A 24,176-nucleotide genomic window follows, 5' to 3' on the forward strand; every position below is an offset into this window, starting at 1 on the left:
TACAATATAGATAGCACGTTCACAGACATTTGGTGTTCTGAAAAGAAACGTCGCGTTAAAAAAATTCTTCTTTAATTTCGGTTTGTCTCAAGTTATTGCTGCTGGTCAGTCGAGGTACCAAAAGAAATACCAAAATTGTCTATGCAGGTGAAATTCTGTATTGGAGAACACCGTAAAGAAAAGGTACAATCGTTGCCTGCTATTACAGTGGGCCTCATATGGCGCACATTTTGTTTTCGGATTACAACTGACGTTGTTATTTTTAACGAGCCCTTATATTAGTTAGGAAAGTGTTGCAGATTTAAATAAACTCCGTATTGAATTCAAAGATGGCTTCACCGCGTTATCTCAATGTCTTGCAAAAAAGCCCCTTCAAGGCCCCAAAATGACCGATGACGAGTGTAGTCGTCATGACCGATGGCGACAATACTCTTAATCGGTTAATCTGGTACAAAATCTTGTGAGGGCTATCCTCGTCCACGGGAGCGAAAGGGTTAATGCGACAACAAATAATGCGCCATATGAGGCCCGCTGTAATTGCAGGCAACGATTGTACCTATTTTTTACGATGTTCTCTAATACAGAAGTTCCACAGCATGGACATGCTTTATTTCCCTTTCTCTAGAACAGACGTGGACTGACGGGCAGCAATAACTTGGGACAAACCCAAACTAAAGAAGAAATCTCGTAAGTGAGATCTTTTTTTCCGAACAACAAAAACTTCTGTGAATGGGCTTTCTATATTGTGCATGGCATTTCTTTTCCCGCCTTAGAATTAATTGTGTCGCAATGGCACGCTATGCCAAACCGCAGCGGCCTACACTTTTATGCCGCCCTCTACAGCCCACAACAAGGCACGTTTTCGGGCGCGCGCAGCCTCGTCCAGCTCATGAGCAGTGGATTCGGTCGCTGCTGATGCCTGAGAGCGGCAATGCAACCAGCGCCCCTCTATAGCCCAGCGCTACCTTTTGAAGATCGGCTCGCCCAGCATGAAACGCCGTCAGAGCGGCGAATAAGCATAACAGATATGGCGGCGGGGATAGTGCAACAACACCCTTTGGCCGGCGCTCCATGGTTCCCGTCAGCGCCCATATGCGGCGCAGCGATGCAGTTTGGCAACCGCTCCCATGCTCCATTTACTTCTGCGCGGACATCTACTTTTGTTCATCCTGTCTGCCTTATTATGGTGCACATATTGGCGAACACTGCAAACACCTTGGCTGACAGGTTTTTAAGGAGTGGTCTCCAGCAAGCTTGCTAACTTCTGTCCGACATAAAACTAAGCTTTCAGTCTAAAATATCTGTGACCCTGACCTAAATGAAGTGGAACTCACTCAAAATGTATGCCAAGCTTGTGTTCAGTAGCGTATGTTTAGGGTGCATGCTAAGGAGCTGGCGAAATTACTTCTGTGGGCTGCCACATCAGCGCAAAGTACAGAGAACAAAGTGGTGGCTCTTTAGTCTGTCGGTTCGAAAACAACAGTCCGAATTGGTTCATATAGATTTTAAGAATTACGCGCTCTCCGCTCATTGCTATTTCTATTTACAGACCGTGTCGTATCGGCACAAAAGATCATCGACTCGGCCTACATGAAGCTGCACTCGAAGAATGAGTCCATGCCTTACCAGGTGTGTGTGCGGTGTGTATTCGTGGTTGAAAATTTTCCTCGTATGTTTCTTCGCTGGAGAAGTCACGGAAAGATGGTAGCTTTGTGCCGCCGCTGCCACGTAAATACCTCCTTTCTCTTTCCCCGTCCGCCCACCTGTCACGCCTTTTCACTCTTGTGTCACTCTTTCGACTGTAAACACGGTGATGGTTCGCTCCAGTGAATCAATGTTGCAGAGGTCCGCTGCTCGCTAACCATATACTGGGACCTTCCGTTACTGTGGGAGAACTGCATGCCGCTAGGAGGCACGAACCACGGGCGTAGAGCTTTTTTCTATTTTGGGGTCAAAACATTGTTTTCAACGCGTAACTTTTCTTTCATATCCTGGAAAAAAGCAGCCATGTATATTTCTTAAGAGAACACTCCAAATACTACTTTCGTGTTTATCTTTTGCCTAATGTTTCCTTCGTTCGGAACAGTGTTGAGAAGTACAGAGAATGGTACTGGATTTAGTAGTTTTGGAATTTTTTTATGTAAACGTCGCGTTGAAGTATTCGTTTAAATTTTGGCCGTAGGGCTGAAATCTCGGCTATACTGTTATAAGCACGAACGATGTACAGTGTAGTCACAGCCGAACGGCTGTGCACGATGAGCAGTGGCTGCGCAATGGGAAGCGCAAGTTCTAGGTCAATAACCAGCATTGACGACGACGACGACGACAACGACCGTCAGTCTTCAGCATCGCTAGCGACGAGTGCACTAGATAAAGCCGTCTCTTTGTTGAATCTGCTGCCTCTCCACTGATATTTCGGCTTTGAACAACGCACCACATCAAAATTGGTGGCGTTTGCTGCAGTCCTCACGTCTGTACCCTGGAGCTCCGCAACAGGACGCTCTCCACAGCCATGGCCCCTCGTGAGGCTGAGGTATAGCCTGCCCCTACTCCGACGCTTAGCATCTGCGTCTGTTCGGTTAGTCAGTGGGATCCACCTTTCTTCAATGGCAGATATGAGCAAGGTGTGGAGGACTGGCTTGCCTTATACGAACGAGTAAGCAGCCACCCCAACTGGGGCGACAAGATGAAGTTCAACAACGTGTCATTTTTCCTTGACTGGTGTCCCGGAACATTGGTTCGGCAACGAAGGAAAGGCCCGGATATTCAAATGTGCTCGGCATTCAAATCAAAGTTTTCCGAAGTTATCGGCCGCTCTGCAGGGCGAAAACTTCGCGCGCAGCAGCGTTTGCGTGAACGGGCACAGCAGCCACGTGAGAATCTCACCAGCTATGCTGAATCTGTTCCGGATTTCTGCAAGGGGGTGTCATAAACGCGTATCAGAGTTACGATGAACGGAGGAAACAGCGAGCTCTGACACAGCGATCCTTTAAGCAGGAGTGGTAATTGTCGATCATAACTGCTAAGGCCGACGACATCACCTTGTCAGCGCGCATGCAGCAATTAATCCGTAAAGAAGTTGCTCGCGAGCTTTCTTTGGTCTCTTATACAACAATACCTGGTGCCAGTCTTGCCGCTTCCCTTAGAAGTGCTATAAAGCAGCAAGTGACAGACGCGCTCCCCTGCTCTCGCAAACACGCTCATGTAGCCGCTTCTTTGATCGGTGTCAGCATCGCGCCGCCGACAGCTGCTCCTCTGTCATATGTGACCATTGCACCTCTGCCCGTTGCCTTGCCTCAGATGTACGCAGAAACCGTCACAAAGCCCGTCGTACAACGTATGCCAAGCCCGCCATTCATTCAGGTCATGCCGAGACACTATGGACACTTTGCTGGGGCGCCGGACCACCTCAGCACTCAGGGGTTTTGCTGGTTCCGTCCATGCTGAAGAGACGTCCGCTGAAACGGTCTAAAGCTTCCCCTCTCACCAACGTTGGCCCACGCAGGGCAACTACCCCATCTGCTTTGATTAAAAAATGGCCGGACATATAGCACGTTACTGCCACCGCGGGACCACGACGGCTTCACAGCAGTATTCATGGAACTCCCCGTATGTTCTGCCGCCACCGACTCAACATGCGCCACCAACTTTTCCGTCAACGTGCTACCCTGCCGATTTTTCTGATACCGCCAACTGTCACTCGCAATCTCCAAGACGCCACTCGTTGTCACCAATGCTCCGCCGTCCCCCAACTCACGAAGTGGAAAACTAGATACCCTAGTTCCGGAGACAAGAATCATCCAATCGTCAAGAGTGGTCATCGCCGCACTGCCGAGAGCCTAATTTTTCAGTCACGAACGTCATCGACTTATTCATAGAGGGCGTCCCCACCTACGCACTGGTCGATACTGGAGCCACAATTTCAGTCATGAGCTTTGTTGCCGTTTAAAGAAGGTAATGACAACTCATTCTGGTCTTTTATTGCGTACTGCCTTTGCGCATACCGTTGAATCCTTCGGTTTGGGCATGGCTCGAGTGCTCATCCAAGACTCTCTACATTATCGCGTTCATAGCTCTTTCTTCTTGCTCTCGCGACGTCATCTTGGGGTGGGATTTTCTTTCTAGCAACACGAGGAAATGCATACGCCGAGCCACAGAACAACAAACATATTTTGAAGAAGTTAGCAGCTGATGGGCCTGGCCCAACGCTCGGAGTTTATCGAGCACTCACCACTCGCGCCACGATGGACAGCATAGCGGGAAACCCAACCCGCAACGAATACGTTGGCGATGGTTTCACTATAAATGTCGGGAAGAGAGAACGCCTCGGGCCAAAGCGTGAACCGATCCACGCCAGTTAGTCGGTATGTGTTCCCTTATGAAGGAGGCCAAAGCCGCAAAATGACTACGTGCACCTTATTGAAACGCTCATTTTGTGCCGTAAATGAGCCCAAAGTTGCCTGGCTGTACTGGTTAACCTTCGACTGCTGGCATACGAGACAGCAGCACGTCCACTCGCGTACGTCCTCCTTGAAGCCGAAACGGTACGTCAGCACGTGTTGCGTGGCTCGTAATCCAGAGTGCGAAAGTTCATCGAAGGAATCAAAGACGCTGCGTCGGAAATTCGCCGCGGCGAGTGGACGCGGGTTGGGCGTGGAAACATCGCAAAGCACGGCGCAGCAGAGGATGGAATAGGTAGTTCACGAAGGTGCAGCTCCCCGGGATTTTCGCGAAGCGCAATTATGTGGGCGTCATCTTGCTGCGCTGGTGCGAGCGCGGTGAAGTCGATGTCGGAACTAGCTAGAGATTAGTGGCGACACGTGAGAGCGCGGACTCCAGCCCTTCCACGTGCCTTATGTCCGTTGCGATTTCCCAGAGGCCGCAGGGGGTGCCGACCAGTGCAGGCATGGAAATAACAGCTCCCGCCTCTGTAAACGTCTTTGGTCGGAAATTTGTGGTTCCTGTGGCTAAATTGTGCATCAATCGACACCGCTTCTTCCGAGTATTACGCTGATACCGGACCTTTCTCGGTGAGTGGTCCATTGGCCTAACTGTTTGAACTTTTCTGTCGGATCCCGCCGCGAGTCTGCTAACCCTAACGGGCTAGATGACGTCGGCGGCTAGGAACCGGTAGGCTCACGCCTAACCCGGTGATGTAAGGCACGATGCCTGGAGTTGAGATGGTCGAGGGAGAAGAAATCTCCCGCGAAGAAGCGAATAGCCCTGGGTGGACTACAGCGGTGTTCAGAAGTAAGAAGGTGCGCGCGGAGGTCATGCCGGGCAGTGCACCGCACGAAGACGTGAAGGGTGGGCGCCACACGGCTGCCCCGCAAGGCGTTGCTAAGTGCCTCGCAGCCGCATCGAGGCTCCCTCGCCTGCCGAGGGACCACATACGCATCATCGTCAGGCCGAGGGACGGCCTAGACATTAAAAAAGTCAGTCAAATTTGGCTCGCACAAGCTCTGGCCATGGCCCCGGCGGAGACCGAGGCTGACATCGTCTGCCCTAACGTCGCTCGGAACATTCTCGTCGTTTCAACGCCGAAGAAGAGAAACGCGCCTGTCTACGCAGGGATCCAGCAGATTCCGATAGGCGAAGGATCGTAAAAGGTGGCTGCTTACATAACGGCCCCTGCAACACCTGCAAGGGTGTCATTCGTGGAGTAGACGCAGATATCAGTGACGCTCAGCTCCAGTCAATGATCGTCAACCAACGGAATCAGAAGGCTGTAGAGGCTAAGCGAATCAAGACCACACTACGGTAGTAGTACTCTTCGACGGCATGAAGGTGCCAAACTACGTAATGTGTGGTGTCAGCATGCTGTTCTGCACGCTCTCCAGGCGAAAAACTGACGTGTGGTATACGGTTATGGGGGCCTCGCCCAAAGGGCCGACGTGTACCCCAATCCCAGAAAGAAGGTGCGCAGGGGGTGTGAACTCATTTCCCCTACTGAGGACAACCCGTGTTCGCCGAAATGTGCTCTTTGTGGAGACCCGCACACCACGGCGGACAGACTGTCAAACAATGCTTCGAAGTTTCCTACGTCGTCCGACGCAGAAGACGGCGCCGGAAGTACGCCAGGAAGATTCAGCAACAGCTGGTCCAGGAGGGCCGCTCACGTGACACCAGCGTGCAAAGTGTTCCCGGGCGGGGGCGCTCCGTCACGCCAGCTGGCCATCGGCGCAGCCTCTCTAGGAGGCGCTCCCGCTCTAGGGGGCGCTCTCGTTCCCGGGGGCGGATCCAGAATGGACCTACCTGGGGGGATCGAGCCAAGCCGAAGCCAGAGGCACCACCAAAGGAAACGCAGGTAGCATTGCCAGAGCATAAAAAAAAAGACCCCAGGGCAGCTAAACTCGTCCAAGAGAATGCCCGCTTAAAATCAGAGCTCCAGAAAATAAGGGCTGACCTTGAGTCTTTCCGAAAGTTGCAGTCTCCGCAGGTGGAGCAGCAGAGGCCTCCTTCTGTTGAGGCTCAAGCGCGCTCGGGTAAACGTAGGGCCCCGGCCTCGCAGGGGGAATGGGACTCTATGGAAACCGAGTCCGGTAACAAAGAATTAGAAAGCATCCAGCAGTCGATTCAACAGCCGGTGGCAAGCCCCCCATCCCTCCTTAAAAGGATGTCTGCAGTGGAGAGCACACAGGCGGCATTGGCTTCACCACGCACGCCGTCGAAAGGCCCGAGTAGGGCGCAGTCACCTGCAGGTACGGTAGCTGCAAACGTTCCCAGGGAGTGGATAAACCAGGATAACACCCATGGCGCGCAATGTTAGCGAGTTGGTCATGGGGCAGTGGAACTGTGACAGTTTTAGGAGGAGCAGGGCTCCGCTGCAGCAGTTTGTCGCATCACAGGAGGTCAAACCTCACGTAATTCTACTACAGGAATCTCGGAAAGGCGCTTTCCTTGACAGGCTACCGGGTCATCTCGGAGCGCGAGGAGGGTAACCGAGGTATGGCAACCTTAGTTGGGAGGAAATGCTCTTACCTGGTACATAAATTACAGATGGGCAAAACCAGGGCACAGGTGATTATGGTACAAATCATACCCAACAACTGGCTCAGGAATAGTGTATTTACTTAAAATATATACAGCTCGCTGCCGGACCACCGGCAGGCATTTCCGTCGAGTTTGGCAAAGGCGGTTGGGCTGGCAAAGGGTTCCCCAATCGTGGTGGCAGGCGATTTTAGCGCTCCTGACGACGCTTGGTGCTACAGCAGACAATCCGCTAAGGGTGTTAACCTGCTACAGGCGGTCACGGACTAGTATTTGCAACTTCTCACGGGCCCGCATTACCAAACGCGCACGGGATCGTCGGTCCAATGCGATACAACTCCGGATTTGGCGTTCGTCAAGAACGCCACTGGTGCCAAGTGGCAGAATTTGCAGCAAAATCTAGGCAGCGATCATTTTATCTCAATCATCTTAGAAATAAATGCGGCTCCACCAAGGAGTTTGAAGTAACTAACTGGGATGCCTTCTTGAAATGGCGGAAAGAGGATCTGGAGTAGTATGACTGCCTTGACAGCCTCTTCTTAATGCTCAAGGAGGATGCCAGAGCTGCGACCAGGGTTGTCAAAACGGATCTGAAGGTGGATAGGATGGACGCGCATCTTGAGCACCTCTTAGTGGCTAAAAAGTCCCTCTATGCCCGTTGGAAGACGCAGAGGCTTCGAAAGAGGATCGCGAAGCTTAATCGAGAGATTGAGGCTTACTCTGACGAACTTTCGAAACAGAAGTGGAACGAGATTTGTTCCTCGGTTGACGGGCAGATGCGTGTGGGGCGAAAGTGGAACCTGCTGAAGCAACTGCTTGACGACTCCCAGACTAAATGCAATCAAACATTGTCTATTGACAGGCTTGTTCAGAGCCAAAAAAGAAACGGAGTGTCGGAAGTGGCCCTCCTTCAAGAGCTGGCGGACAGATACCTCACACTGGGCCCCTCAGAGGACGCGGATTATCCTCGTGGCCGGGGGGCTGCGGTGGAGGATCTTGACACCCCGCTCTCTGAATCTGAAATCTGGGAGGTCCTTCTCGAGCTCAACAGAAGCTCTGCCCCGGGGCCGGACGGTATCCCTAACAAGCTTTTACGTAACCTGGATGGCGAGTCCATGGGTAAGCTAACCGAGGAGGTCAACAAAACTGGGAAACGGGACTCGTCCCCGAATCCTGGAACACCGCCTCGGTGGTGCTCAACCCAAAACCGGGCAAGCCGCTTGCGCTCGAGAATTTGAGGCCGCTCTCACTCGCATCCTGCGTGGGGAAGGTGGCCGAGCACGCTATTCACAATGGGGTGTCGCGGTACATGGAAGAAAAAGAACTGTTTCCCCACAACATGGTGGGCTTTAGGCCTGCATTGTTCACGCAGGATGTAATGCTCCTAATCAAACGTCAAATCACAGATGACTAAACAAGGCAAATTAGGGTATCCTAGCCCTGAGTCTCACCAAAGCGTTTCACCACATTTCGAACAAGTTCATACTCGGGGCCGTTTCGGACATAGCAATGGGTCATCGTTTCCAGGCATATGTGAGCTCCTTCCTTAAGGACCGCAGTGCTACAATTAAAATTGGTCAGATTAAATCCGGGCACTTCACCTTTGACGCGACGGGCACCCCACAAGGGGCTGTCATCTCTCCTCTCCTGTTTAATGTCGCCATGAAGGGCCTCTCGGAGCGCCTTGCCACCGTGCACGGCAACAACCATAGACATGGTCGATCTCGTGGCGAATATCGCCGGGAGATCGACATGTAGGTGGCGACAGTGTCGCGCTGCTAGTGTGGATGCTCCGCTGAGCGGCCCGTAAGAATGCACACTGTTGTCACGCTTCGTGCCTTTTTCCCGCCGTATGTGCCCACGAAAGGCGCAAACAAGAGTGGTATGTTGTAGTTCGGTTCCTCAACGTTCAATGCATAGAATTGATTAATTGTAAGTTCTAACCCGCCGACGCAGCGCAGACGATAAAGCGCGCCGTAGTAGAGGGCTCCGGATTAATTTTGAACACCTGGTGTTCTTTAACGTGCGCCAAAATCTCTAACCCACGGGCATTTTTGCTCTTCGCCTCCATTTTAAAAGGAGCCGCCGTGGCCGGGAATCGAACCCGCAACCTCGTGCTCAGCAGCGCAACGCCTTAGCCACTGACCCACCGGAGCGGGTCAATGCATAGCATGGAAGCGGCCGTAAGTTTTCATTACTACGCCAAAAAAAAAAAAAACGACGACCCATTGGGAGTCTCAGAATGGTCGTAATAGTGACAATGAACTTGTACGCCGTGGCTTGTAGAAAGCTCGATCTTTCCAGACTATGGCTTTGAGCCTTCAATAAAAGCATAAGCAGAAACAAATCATGAAGCCTCGATCTCTGAAATTCAGTTTACAACGGCAATCTCAATCGCTTTGACTAGTAGCATGACGCATTCTTGCATTTGTGGGATACCCTGAAATGAAAAACCACCTACGTGCCCCGACATTCTTTCTAACAGCTTACGATATTTTTTGTGTGTTCGAAAGGCAACCTAAAATTAGTGAATTTTGATCAGCGCAGACATATAAACATAACCGCTCTTACCGGTTGTTTAAATGAAATTTCAGTGACTCTGAAGGAAGGTTTCATGATTAACGGTGTCGGATCACTTATTTAAGGCTTTCGTCGCAAGTGAACTTGCGAATTGAATTTTCAACGCACGTAGTACAAGCAACATCTCATGTTTAGCTAGGTTTTCGCAAAGTGACAAGCAGGTTTACAGTGTGCAAACCAAGCTTCTGAGACCTCACAGTGAGCACAAAGTTTTTGTTACGGCTGCTCTGTTGATCATTTGCGTTCTTTTTAAAATCTAACAGGTGCCTGCAACAGCGAGATGTATTTGCATACTTGCGTATAAGGTCGCTTACGACCCCTAAAGATGGCAAAGAAGTTGCGCTATTGCAGATGTAGTGAAACGTTTCCTTTTTATTTCTCATTGCGATTCAGTGCAACGGGTTCCCGGTAACTACTTTGTTTTGTAAACTGAACATCGCCCTTGTCTTGACAATTAATTCTTGAGGATTGGTTAAAAAGATGCAATGATAAAAGGTTTCGGTCATTTCGTTTTTCTGGGGGGGGGGGGGGGTGCCAACGTTGCAAGAGCAGCGAGAAGAGAAAGCATGTAACGCGAAAAGCCAAACGTTGGTTATCAGTATTACTCACAATCGAAAGTACGCTAGGCGTGGTGTTCTGTAGCGGTGAAAAAGCATTACTTCAACACGTATTTTCAGAACTGATTAACGCCGCTTTGGTCCGAGATTGTCCAGGAATTGTGGCTCGCCTTTTTCAAAATTGTATTGAAAGCAAGCATTGTGGGAAAAAATTAAAAAAAGAAAAACACCAGTGAGCCATGGCCCACACCACACATGTGGGCAGCAACCTGCATTATACTACGCGACTTTTCCTCTTTCTTTAAACTTAGGTCTACCTTAAGAGGTTAAGACGTGACCATATTGGGCATTTGGTTATGCTGAGTGAGACACATTTCTGCAGAATTTAATTCATGTCGGGATTTGAAAATGGTATATATGAAAATGACACACGAAATGCCACATGACAGACGCAAACTCACAACTGCTTAATTTACCGAGAACTCCCCCTAAATACTCTTGCACATCCATAGAAATGTATTTTAAATATCACGCAAAATTAGCAGCTTGTATAAACAACGACTGTTCAAAAACGGTATTTATTTTAGGAAAGGTACAGAAGAACACGATCACACAGGCGCTTGCGGGTGTAACATACGTCACCGGTAATGTATGGGCGATAGCGCACGGGGCGTGGGCAGTTTAATTGTTTTTGTTTGTTTCTTCTTTCTATAAGGAAACAGAGTGATTTTACAAGGGTGTGGCAAATGCACGGGTATGCACAGGTCTTGTTGCTTCTTACCCGTTTCGCGTACTAAACGTTTATCCTTTAAATAATCACCACGCCACCTTCAAAAAGCACCCTTCGACCTTATCGAAACGGCAGACGGCGGCACTCAACAATGAAAGAAGTGCAATGTGTGGAAGGAATGTTTATAACACGTTTCAGACTCAAACGGTGACCACGGCGAAGATTTTCGTGGAATTAAACCAGCGCATTAACCCGCAACGGCCGCTGAATATTGCGTTTCTAGAGGAAATAAGCAAGCAGAGGTAACTATGTAATTGCTTACTGTCCAACGAGTACACTAATTGGTTGTTTTGTCATGTACAGCACGCGTCTTGCGCCGCGCGAAACGTGAACAAGCAGACGACCCGAGAGCGCCATCCACACTAGGAGCGGTTCGTCCCGCCGCCGCCAGGGGCCGACTGTGTTCGCGCTCGGGGTGAATAGGCCTCCTGCGCTGCCCAGGCGGCGCTGTGCAAGCGGCTTTCGGGCAGTACTTCCAGGGTGGTACAAATCTGCTCGGGTCCATAGCATCCCGTGTTGACAGAAGCAAAATGAGCCCGATGCTCCCAATTGTTTTGCGACATAGTCACCAGCTCATCCCCGACGAGTCCGATCTGTGCTGGCGATCAACTTGGCATGATAGGAAAAAGCTTTGCAGCGCTAAATCCGTAAACAGCGCCGACGAAATGGCTGCGACGGTGACGGCGTTCTGCCACTCGCTGGTTCACCGATCGATGGTCGTACGAAGTGAAATCTGAAGTGAAACTTGTGGTTTAAACAATTTACTACTCGCGGTGAGAAGGAATTTTCAACAACAGCCGAACAAATAAGAAGAGTTACGCAATGGGCGACGATGGTGCTTTAAAAGCCAGCGAGTCCAGCGGAAAGCTGGCTCGCCTGCTGCGGTGCGCCGCTCTTTTGCGTACCTGTGCACTATGCATGCGCTTTCATTAAATAGTGCTCGTTTCCGTCGCCGTTTCGAATACATGGTGCAGCGTTAGCTTGCCGTTTTGTTGCGTGTCTCAGTGAGAAAAATCAGCGAGCGAAGAAGCGTAAAATCTGTTTCGCGATTCCGCAGTTAGTGGCCGTAAAACAAAGTGGTCGGGCGAACCGATAGGCCGCTCGCTTTCCTTGTTTGCGCTCACTTTACTTAATTACGCTCTTGCATAATATATTCCCAGTTCGCACTTAAAAGGCTAGAATGAGGGTCAGCAACGTTTTGAATTGTAGGGCCGAGTTGCATGCAGCCGACACGGCGGAGGGCTGGACGTAAATCGGCCGGGGGGAGGAGGGCTTTGAATGCGAAGCTAAAAAATTCAGCGAATCGCCAGTAATATTTGACAATTATCTTGCGAAGTGTGAAGATAGGGGACAATTTAAAAGGAATCGATCAGTTTTCTGTTCTTGTCTCGTGGTCTAACTCCATGTGACGACAAAACTGGCCTGTCGACGTTCAGATTGTTACCGACGAAGCTAACAGCGTCAGTGATGAATCCATGTAAATATTCAGGGCCCCCCGCCATGTATGCGGCTGTGTTATGTTATGTTACGCAGATAAAAGTACACATTTCCTCAGGCAGCGGGTGGGTAATTTGATGATTGTTTTCGTCCTTTAATAGCGCCTGATTTTTTTATTTCACGCAATGCCTCACCTACTCGCTACTGTACATTTACTCTGCCGTTCGTAACTCATACGGCGTAAAACGTTACGCAAGGATTATTTAGTTTGCGAGAATACCAAACAAACTTTCCACTCGTTTTCATTGCGGTGCCAGGCCAGCTGAGTCGGTTGCGGAATTTTCGGGTTCGCTTGCATGCTCCCGATGAAGCTACTTTTGCAGTCACCTCAGCCTATAGGATGAGCAGTGTTCCCTTTGTGCTACTCGTGAACTTCCCTCTGTCGACCGCGCAAGACGAAAGAACGATAATGGTCGTCAGAAAGTTGGACCACCCGACCTGGCGATACCGTCCCACGCCGACGACCGCGACAGCTCGCTGAAAGGAAAGCCGATAAATCAGCTTGTTTGAGCGCATGTTATTTTGTTTAGCCTCTACAACGACTTTAAGGGCTATTTCATACAGTATGCAGTCATTTAAACGCGCCACAAAGAGATCAATCTAAGTACAACCAAATTTCACTCTGCCTAGTAAATGAAAACGCATGGAGGGCGGCGAGGGTCATCTTCTTTTCTAATACCCAAAGTCGTCTTCCACTAGGGGCGCTGCAGGTCGCCAAATCTCCAGCGCAGGAGGCCTATACGCGGACGACATCACCGTGTGATGTATGGGCGGGTGTGACGGCGGAGTGGAGCAGGCGCTCCAGAGCACCTTGGACATTACAGAAGACTTTTTAGCTGGATCAGTCCTCAGTCTTTCACTGGCAAAGTCTCAGCTTTTGCTTTACAGGCCAATTCGGAGAGGAGTTAGGTGTCTTACTCCTTTGGAGCGAGTCCCTAACACCTTGCACACACGGGATGGCCGAACGATACCTGGGGTCGATTTTATCAGGGTTCTCGTACTTGTGTTAGAATCCAAGGGTCGTAATACACAGGCTATAGCCCGAGCACCTCCAAGACAAAGAGCAAGATCAGGCTAATTCTCAGGGTCTTGAACCGCAAAGGAGGGTTGAGGGAGAGCAATCTGCTTCGGCTGTATCTTGCGTTTCTCATGAGCCACATGAAATATCTCGCCTCAGCGATCGAGTGGTCAAAATCTGACGCCAAAATCACAATAGTCATGCGTAGGAGCATTAAGCGTGTGCTAGGTTTGCCTGTCAGCACCAGCACGGAATAGCTCATGGAACTGGACATTATCAACACCCTCTCTGAGGTAACAGAGGTTCGACAGACGGCCCAGGTGGTACGCCTCCCGTCGTCGCGGTGCGGCAGCCGCATCCTGGAATCAATTGGCTGTGGCCCAATGACAGTAAATAAAAGTAGAGTGTCGATTTCAGCTTCCGCAAGGAATACATTTAGGGTATACCCCTTTCCAAGAAATGTACATTATCAATACAATGTAGGGCGCAGCACGGCTCGGGCTTGATCTCTATTGAACTCTGTCGCGGTTAGTCCTGAGCTTGCAATTTTTCTAGACGCGGCTCAGTACGGCCGCTCGGTTTGCTTTGTGGTGGTCGCCGTAGACCACCAGGGCGGGATGCTCAACTCTGCCTCCGTCAGGAAGGTCTCCGTGGTGGTGGCCGAGCAGGTCGTCATCGCCTTGGCCATGAAGGACCCACTCCGTCCGAATATCTTTACGGACTCGCGGGCTACGATTCGAGCTTTTGCCTCGGGATCGATCTCGCGGGAGGCTGCGGTGATACTTGGTCGTGAGGGGGCCGCTGGACTTCACTCAATCAAATGATTCCCGGCCCATATGGGGACCAACGTCCATCCCGACGTTCCCAACACCAACCAGTTGGCCCATGACCGTGCGCGAGGATTATCTGAGCGCTGAAGTCCCAGCCGATCGATTCGCGGGGTGGGGGACGCCGGGATGTTCAGGGATCCCCTTCTAACATTTCACGAGATCGTACGTCACTATCTTTTCTCTCGGAGGATCTACCCACCCACACATCCAACGCTTACTCGGTCTGAATCGTCGGTCTTGAGAATACTCCAGACAGGGTCCTTTTTTTCGCGGGGTAGGTTTAGTCATTTTGCGTCCAACATTGACCCGCACTGTCAGGACGGCGGAAAGCCGTATTGTTCATTTGATCACATGCTCTGGCAATGCCCTACAATACGTGACGCTGTGTTTACGTACAAAGAGGATTGAGAGGAAGCCCTCAAAAGCGGTGACCTCGCTGTCCAACTGCTGTCCGTCCAGAGGGCGTGCGAAAAGACGGAGGGCCACGGCCTTCCTGTCCCTACGTGGGAGCGGCCCGCAACTACAGCCCCAACGTGATTCCTCAGTACCAAAAATAAAAGTTATTTGCCTGTCTGTCTGTCTGTCTGTCTGTCTGTCTGTCTGTCTGTCTGTCTGTCTGTCTGTCTGTCTGTCTGTGATTTCCCCGACGAAGAACAGATGCCGGGTTTCATGAGGTGAAAATTGGGTACAGTTCCACAGCATGGCGAAGGTCAGAGGTTTGTGGTTCATTTCGATATGAAAGTCTCGACCATCCAAGAAGGGCTGGAAGTGACGTACAGCCATGTACATTGCAAGAAACTGTCGTCCGAAAGTGCTGTAGTGCGACTCGGCGGGAGCCAACTTGAGGGAAAAGAAAAAAGGGGTTACCAGGCGTTGCCCACAAACTGTTGCAGGACAGCTCCGACAGCAGCGTCAGATGCATCACTAATTAGGCAAAGCGGAACTCCCGGTCTATGATGGACGAGAAGGGTTGCTTGGGACTGCTTCGTCTTGACATTCTCGAATGCGGTTAGTGCTTTTTGAGACCACGTCAGTGAAGATGATTTTGGTTTGTTTTCCTTGAGCCTGTCTGTCAGCCGCCGGAGGAGGTCAGCGCAGTTCCAGATGAAACGGCGGTAAAAATTTAGGCTGCCAAGAAACTCGCGGAGATTGCGCACCGAAGATTGCTGCACCACGCTTCTATACCATGTGCTTTAGAAGTCAAGCAGCGAATGTTATTGTTGTCTACACGGTGGCCGATAAGTCTAGTTCGAATGCAATGAACTAGCACTTCGCTCTATTGTCGATAAGGCCGAATTCGGCAAGGCGACTGAAGTGTTGGGGAAGGTTCACAATGTGTTCTGCGTCGCTACTGAACACGAGCAAATCGTCGATTTAAGCGAAGCAGAAAGGTAGTTTTGGGGTCACGGTGTGAATGGACGGTTGGAAAGTTTGTGCAGCGTTGTGAAGGCTGAAAAGCATGTGCACGTATTCAAAACGTTCGAATGGCGTGATGATTGCCGTCTTCGAAATATCAGTCGGCTCCACGGGAATCTGATGGTAGGCCTTAACAAGGTCGACCTTAGAGAAAACCATCGTTTTCATGTGTCAGGGCACCCCCCGGGATGGGGACGCATCAAACCCCCAAAATGTAGAAGGGAAGAACAAAGGAACGAGAATTTTGAAGTGCGCGCCAGGAGAGCGCCAATCAGCAAGCGCCAGCGCCGACGCACCAAGGAATCCTGGAATAGGTGGCAGCACACGGGTCGGCCATTCAGGGAAGGCCACGCAGGTGACAAGTGGCGAGATGGCCATATAAGGACGTACAAGAGGCGAAGAGCCAATGGGAGTGCGCCACGGGAGAGCCCAGAAGGTATAAAAGCGGGGCGCACAAAGAAGAAAAGGGGCAGGCAAGACAACAGGAGGCAGACAACCAGGAGGTGGCCGGAGCACGTGCGCTTCAACGAACGAGCCAGGGGGACGCGGCCAGGCCATCGACCACGCCATCCGAGCCTGGGCGGGAGCGGGCCGACTTCGCATCGGCATCGTCATCCTAGGTGCACCATGACCCGGTGTCTTCGTGGCCCCAGCGGCCAGCGTCCACGCTCCGTCGACGTTCGTCTCGACGGCCCCGAAAGGCGACGTTCGTGCCAAGCCTACCTGAGACCTCCAGCGGCAGCGGCAACCAGGGGGTAGCCACCGAGGAAGCGCGCCCCCGAAGGGATGACCGCGCGCGTCGAACGCCGGCATCAAGGACCTACAGCGACAGCGGCTATCAGGAGGTAGCCACAGAGAAAAGAAGTGAGGACGCGCGGAGCTCACGCCGTCCAACGAGTGACCGCGCGCATCGTACGCCGGCACCGACGGAGCAAGAAGAGGACGAATACCACCGAGTCGCGGCCACGCAAGGGTGCGACACCTCAGCGCCGACGACCGGGGTAGGCCAGTCCAATAGCGACGCAAGCATATAGACACAATTAGGATGTTGTGGTTTAGTGAGATCACCTAGTGGGTGATAGAATTAGTTCATTCGGACGAATTGTGTAGAACTCTATTGTAGAGCCATTGGGTTTTGAGTTGAATTGTATATTAAGCTGTTAAGTTAGGGTTTTGTATTTGAGTTGTGTTTTGGAGTTGTTAGAGGCTTGAGTGTGTATAATTTGTGTGTAGTTTAAATATTGAGTGCTTTACCTGAGGGTTTTTGTGTGTGCAATAAGTGTGTGTTATGTCAAACGCAGTCAACGGCTTCCCTGTGTCCATTTCTCCGAGCTGGTTAAGACCACCCCACCATCCGTTCACGTGACAGTCGTCCCCATGACGTGGTGCTCAGGAGTCTGCGATGTGCGGAAGCGGGTAAAGATCGGGAACAATGGCGTTGTTAAGCAACCGGTAGACTCCGCAGGGACGCCAGTCTCCAGGTGGCGGCTTCAGCACCATGAACAGCGGGGGATGCGTAAGGGCTTGCTGACGGTCGAACGATTCCGAGTTCAAGCAAGTCTTCAAACTCGTCACGTGTGATCTTGTAGCGATCAGGCGGTAAGCGACGATCTCGACCGTGAATGGGTGGGCCAGTAGTGACAGTGTGGGGAGTGACTTCATGTCTGACGGAGAGGAGAAAGTTGGCAGGTCGCAGGAAGGACGGGAATTCCTCACGACGCTTGGCGGAAACCGACTTAGACGAGGTGCTCGCCACAGCCAAGAGTGGTTCCTTCGATGCTATACCGAAACCAGAGGTGCGTGTTGCAGCATCAATAGGGAGTTTTAGCTGACCGTTTGTCACGGTCCGCTCCGCTCCGATAGCAAGCGCGAGCGCTACTGCGCATACGCGGCGTGCTTGGCCGCGAACGGCATTGGGTCCGGTTGCGCCGAGCGGGCCATCGATATAGGAGCGGACCGTCGAAAACGGTTAGCTAAAACTCTCTAATGAGGCGCGTGCGGTGCATGTCAATTAACAAGTTATACTGACGCACAAAGACTGCGCCGAGAATGGGCTAGGCGACATCAGCGGCCAGAAAAATCCATCGAAATGTTATTCGGAAGCCAATCATGAGGGGCAGCGATTGCTCTCCGTAGGTGCCGATCGGAATCTTGTTGGCAGCTTGTAAGCCGCTTACGGCTCGCCTGCTCTTGCGGAACACGGCTGAAGACGGGATGATGCTGGCCTCCGCGCCGGTGTCGATGAGAAAACGCCGCCCAGTGGTTTTAGCCGTCACAAAAAAAGCGGCTTTCAACTGACTCCACTCGCCGCCTCTAGTGGTGCGCCGGGGAGTTTCCTGAAAAGTGCAAGGTGCTCTACACTTCCGCGCTGCTTTTCCAAACGTGCGATGATACCAGGATACGTGCACATGCTTTTCAGCCTTCACAACGCTGCACAAAATTTCCAATCGTTCATTGACACCGTGACCCCAAAACTACCTTTCTGCTTCGCTTAAATCGACGACTTGCTCGTGTTCAGTAGCGACGCAGAACAACACATTGTGAACCTTCCCCAACACTTCAGTCGCTGAAGGACACGGCGAACGGCGGCGTAGCCAGATTTGTTTGTAATATTTATTTCCCGAACGCATTACCCCAGTGCACCGTGAATTTTAATTGCAAAGCAGTGCGTTTTTATTGTGAGGAACATTCAGGAGCACACATACAAGTATCAAATATTGAAGCGCTTATCAAAAACATGTATTTTTATCCAGCTGTAATTGCTACAAAATTGACTGGCCTTACATCTCAGCAGCTCGTGGCACCTATGCAGCTTCCCCGTTTTTGCTCCAATTCGAACCGAATCTCCACCGTCTACCGAACATGTTGACACAAAACCAATTGCGAGGCTTGTTCTACAATACCGTACGGTCAGCTTGATGTTCTGAACGAATGATATAGTATTGTAACATATTTCTGTTTTGCCAATACCAGTGTTGAAACCGAAAGAAGGATAGAATGGACGGGGAGTATAAACAGTTCTCATTCTGCACGACGTCTGCTATAGTTACTCTTAGCCAGACGTGCTTTTTTTTCAAAAGGGAAACGTGCCGTATGTCCCGCAATACCCTATTTCTCCTCTTTTTTGTTTTACTAATGGCGACGCTTTGATTTGCACTTCTAATAGGTGCTGCACCGAGAGATGCCCATGGCGCCTCCGTTTCTGGATGTCAAGGCCTACCGAAATGCCTTCTTCTTCGCGCTTTCCATCGCCTTCTGCCTGCCACTCATCTTCAGGCTTGGTGATGTCACCAGTGAAATAGGTTCAGGCCTGCTTGTAAGCGCTCATACTGAACACGATCATTCTTCTAGCGGTAAAATCTTCCTTATTTTCACCAAGCGTGATGCGGCATTTGCTTCACTGGATGTAAGATGCACAAAAAAGCAATACATACTTTCCCTACTTGGCGTTCATCGCAATTCCCGTTCGCTCACAATGAAAGTGTTCGGCAGCTCAAATACGCGGCCATGGTGACAATCTTTTATCACGCTTAGAATTTCATGTTGGCGTTTAATTTGCAGTGACAACGCCATAGCTCGCGTCTGCACATAGATTATTTCCTGACGGGGAAGTAATTAAGGATGGAAATAAAAATATAGCGGGGGAAGGGAGAGACATGCGTAATATCAAGACAGGTTGGGAGGGGCGCCTCTGGGAAGGCAATCACGCACTGTGAAAGCGTTGGATTGGAACGTCTTCGAGGGGACTTGAATTCACACGCGTGGCTATACAAAAGGCGAAATCAGATTTTTGGGCAGCTGTTACCTGGGATTCGCGGTGGCGGCGTCCGTAACGCAGAAGTGTCGGCCACAGCCAGGCTGGAGCCGCAGACGCCGTCGCGGTAGCCCAGCCCTGGGTTGGCAGAAAGAAGGCGGAGAGGAGCGTCTTTCGAAGGCTAAGACAGCGGAACCTAGCCTTCCTGACATCCTAGCTCTGGGCTAGACCACTGCGTGATACAAGCGCAGACGACGAAACAATTCGGCATGTGATATTAGTAATTCCCATTAATCTCGATTTGTATTAGTTAGTTTAGTAAGTCTGAGAATTGCGAGAAAGAAGAGGAAACATTCATAACCGCTATTCTTCAGAACCAGTTGCTCCTTTGCCCTATTGAAATACCACTTAAAATGCAAACGATTTGGTAGTCACCAATTAAGAAAACGGAGCCCCAGTCCTGGCAAGCTGTGTGCAAAAGGTAGCGTTTTTCTAGCGGCCAGGTGTGTCTACGAGGTCTCTACAATTTTTCCCACACTGCTTACCAATGCTTAGCGCATCTATGCTGTACCACCACTTAATTCCGTCAGGGTCCGGGTTACCCCGGAGGTGCTGTCGAACAAGTCAACCAAGCTGTGTCAAGGAAACGCGCAATGCACGCGAAACTGCACCAAAGCAGGACCACAACAGCCGTCGTTAAAGTGGACGACAAAGACAGCGAAACGGTTCCCGCCGTCACGCCCGCCTCCGCGAAGTGAACGCTGGGAATGAACGGAGTGAACGCGCGCGTTCGCCTCGCCATTTACACGGTGCTCTTTGAGTGAAAACCACGCTGCCCTCTCCAGCCACGTTAGGAGTGTATTATCTCGCACGCCGCGAAGGAACTGTTGGCTGGTAGAGGTAGAAAGCATTCCTTTAAAATAACCCACAGCAACTGCATGCCAACACATACTTGTTGGAAATAGTACAAACGTTTTTCCTGAAGAAACAAAATAAAATGTTTCACGGAACCTAAGCCGAAACAGGTTTGAATAACTGTCGAAAAGTAATTCACAATAACTGGACGCCAAAGCATATGCTTGTAGCAAAAAAAATATCTTTCCTAAAGAAACAAAATAACATGGTGTACGGAACCGAAACTGAAAGAGGCTCCAATACCTCCCGAAAAATAAACCACAACAAAAGCCGGCGAACACCTAGGCTTGTTGTAAAAGCATTATTTTTTTTTAAAAGAAACAAAGTAACTTAATTCACGGAACCTAAACCAGAAAAGGTTTGAATAACTCTCCAGAAATAAACCGTAACTGCATGCCAACACGACTTGTTGCAAATTGTACTTTAATTTTTTCTAATGAAAAAAATAACATTGACAAAACGCAAGTATGTAGCCGTGTACATTAAAAATCATGCACATCATAGAGTCGAACCACACGACTTCACACCCACTGACCTTGAATTGTATTATTTACCTATTTCAGGATTTAAAAACTAACTACTGCTTTAGTAACCGGACAAACGGTGAAACGTACGTTTATTGGAATTTGTCTATGCTATGCAACCGCAAATAGAAGTTTAACGGTTTTTATGCAGCGTGACTTAATAAAATGGGGATATGAAGATTGCAGCTCCGAGCAGATGTTAACGCGGAATTGTACATTCCATTTGGTCTCGGAGTCGACTAACTCTCCCGTTTCAAGGGCAGTCCCCTGAGAATAGATTGACTAAAACACCCGGAAAAGCAAACAAAGAAAGGAAACTTCAGCGGCACTCCAAGAACGAACCAATCACCGAACGCCAGGACGGAGCACCGTGGAAATATGACCACAAATGGTAGCGAGCCAGGCAGCCAATCCGAGGACGCCGCTGTGGAGACTAGCGGCGTGGCTACCAAATATAGAAACATAAGGCAGGCAGCAAATCAGTATGTGTCACGACTAAAACCGGAGGGTTTAGAAGGCAAGAGCACAATCAGACGGGAAAGGCAAGAAACCCGGAGGCGGAAGGAGCACGTGAGCTTCGAAGAACGAGCCAAGGGGACACGGCCGGGCCACCCACTATGCCTATCATGCCTGGGCTCAAGCGGGCCGACCTTGCATGGGCTCCGGCGTCCTAATCGCCCACCAATCTGCGTCTTGGTAGCCCCAGTGGTGGAAGTCGGGTACCAATTGCACAGCGCCTACCCCCCGTAGACTTTTGCAGACATGGCGCCCAAAGGGTACGTCTGTGATCCACCGGGTACCTTTCACGGCGGCGGCTACCACGAGGGTTGGCACCGAGGAAAAAAATGGCCGCGTATCTGCTCCTTTTGTTGTAAATGTCGTCCAAAGGCGATAGTCTTTGTACACATTTGCCAAGGAAATGCTTTTCCGCTCATCTCTCATGCTGTTCCTGTACTGTCGCACTCATCTCAAAGGAAACACACAAAGGTTTGCCCAAGGCGATTTGAATTTACCGCGTTCCACTGCTACATGCCGGGTTCCTCAATGCCAGCGCTGCAGTACGGCAGAATCGCGCGTGAATCGTGGCGGCCAACTTCAAGGTTTGTAGATCCGCGTGGCCGTGCTCCACGTGCGTTCCAAGCAGTATGTGGAACATAGCTAGTGGAACCTTTCGTTGATGTTGCCGCATGATTTTTTATATGTCGCCATCCTGCAGAAACAGAGCGCTGCCGGAAACCTCGGACCTTGCGGACACGTTCTTGAAGGCACAGGGGCTAAGGAACTTGGGTAAAACGAAGCAGGATCCGGCGAAGTCGTTCGACGAACAGAAGCACACTGTGAAGAGTGCCGGGTCTCGAATGCCGTAAAAATGTTTCCTGTAGGGTCGGGCAGAGCATAAGGCAGCACAGTGCACGGTGAAAACCCATTGGGGTGCCCCGCCACTTGTATGTGAAATGTGTCGTCAGAAAGGTCCCCGCACGGAGGATTGTGGTTCGCGAACCCTAGACCAAGTGGGTTGCATGATAAGAGCCAAGGTGGATCCTTCGAAAGAGCTTCAAGCATAAAGATGAGGAGTACCAGGTAGACGGCGCCGGAGACACTAACAAGAGTATGCCCATGCAGGTAGCACCAAGAATAGCTGTCGTATATGGTGAGATTAGCGGTAAACGCGTGTCAGCAATACGAGATAGCGGTTCTACTACAATGCTCTTTGGAAAAGTAAGGGAAAATGATTTAACTGTAAATAAACCTCTTATCGTCATGGCGGATAATTCTAAAAGGTCACTTCCAGAGGCAATTATTGGAGTACACACCCCGTACTACCAGAAAAAATTTAGCGCGAAGTGTATCGAGGATATACTGTATGATAGCATCTGAGGAAATATCCCTGGTGTAAGGAAAGTAGACAATCCAGGTAGCAGTTGGAGGCGGCTACTAAAGTTGAGCGAAATGGGAGTGGACCGGCCGCAAGGAAGAAATCTGAGGAGGAAAGACCGAGGACAACAGTAGAGGCCACACTGCCGCGAGGGTTGAGCGTAACACTAGGGGAAGTGTCGTATAAGCAAACGAAAAATCCTCATTGAAAGAGTGGCTTTGAAAGGAGCAGGAGGACGTCAGACGAACGTGAAACCTGATGGTATAACAGTTTCAGAAAGTTGATGAAGTTTTCATTTGCCTTTTCACCTTCGGCAGGTGCCGACAGATGAATCAGGTAGTATTTCAAAATGGTCTCCAAGGTTCCGTTGTAACACATGGGCATGGACATAGCAGTTCTAGAGCGAGACATCTAAGAGTACGGCGGATGGCTGCCAAAACCACTCGCGTCCTCACAATGACGTCCGGAAATACGTGACATCGTGCAAAGTATGTCGGATGACTTTTGCGAATTTTAGGATCACTGGTAAAACGCAAAGGCGATATAGCCCAAACAACCACCTGAACAAGACATCATGCACATACAAGGGGCGTGGGCGTAAAGAAAACAAAATGCGACGTCAGCCACTATCCAATTGTTGAGAAAATGTGGCCGAATGGGGTGTTTGTAGAAAAGTGAAGATGAAGTGAGAAACCAAGCAAGCATGTTGAAATAAGAGCCGACTTGGCTGGCGTCAGAATTTAAAGAGACAAAGGACGCATTGGATGCACAGTTGTAAATCAGCTTGTTGCGTTAGTGTACCCATTCAGGAGGGAAACCGTGGACTGTTTTTAATGATGTGTTGGAGGTGGATCGTGCGAGTAGATATCTGTGAAGGGTGAAGTGTTGGTTTAGAAATTGGTGAACTGGGCGGTAACAAAACGTGTATGGTGCGTTCAGAGAAGTGACGTGGGAAGTTAAAAGTCTGACCTGGGAAGTGAGCATTGGCGGTGAACGGTGGACTCATGAGAAGTAAGAAATGGTGGTTGAAGAAGAGGATATTGGCGACCAAGAGCAACCAATTTTTTAACTCTTAGAGCGGGGGGTATTGTCATGTGTCAAGGGCAATCCCATGAGAGGGGCGGACAAACACCCGGCAAAGAAACTAAAGAAGGAAAATTCGAATCGCGCGCCAAAACCGGACCAATCAATGAATGCTACGACGGAGGCTCATGGCATTACGACCAAAAATGGGGGCGAGCTGGGGATCCATTCCGGGAGCGCCGCGTAAGAAACTAGTGGCGAGGTTACCAAATATAGAAACAATTGAAGCAAATACAGACAGCCAATGAGTTTACCGCAATAGAGCCAAGAGGGGTTACAGGCGAACACAACAACTAGAAGGCAAAGAACCAGGAGGTGAAGTATCACGTGATCCTCCAGAGGCGAG

The 24,176-nt window shown here is 50.4% G+C and overlaps 1 protein-coding gene across 1 annotated transcript in view; it reads left to right on the forward strand.

The window, feature by feature from the left end:
• The window catches only part of LOC144180065 (phospholipid-transporting ATPase ABCA3-like), a 164,945-nt gene that overhangs the window by 12,927 nt on the left and 127,842 nt on the right, over window positions 1–24,176 (forward strand). The window contains exons 3-4 of the mRNA XM_077708473.1: window positions 1,550–1,629; window positions 18,845–18,994. Of these exons, the coding sequence (XP_077564599.1) occupies window positions 1,550–1,629; window positions 18,845–18,994 (230 nt within the window). The remainder of the gene's footprint in view (window positions 1–1,549; window positions 1,630–18,844; window positions 18,995–24,176) is intronic.

The sequence above is a fragment of the Haemaphysalis longicornis genome, unplaced genomic scaffold (assembly GCF_048455015.1).
Source record: "Haemaphysalis longicornis isolate Haplotype H1 unplaced genomic scaffold, Haemaphysalis longicornis Haplotype H1 scaffold_4, whole genome shotgun sequence".
Classification (NCBI taxonomy): Eukaryota; Metazoa; Arthropoda; class Arachnida; order Ixodida; family Ixodidae; genus Haemaphysalis; species Haemaphysalis longicornis.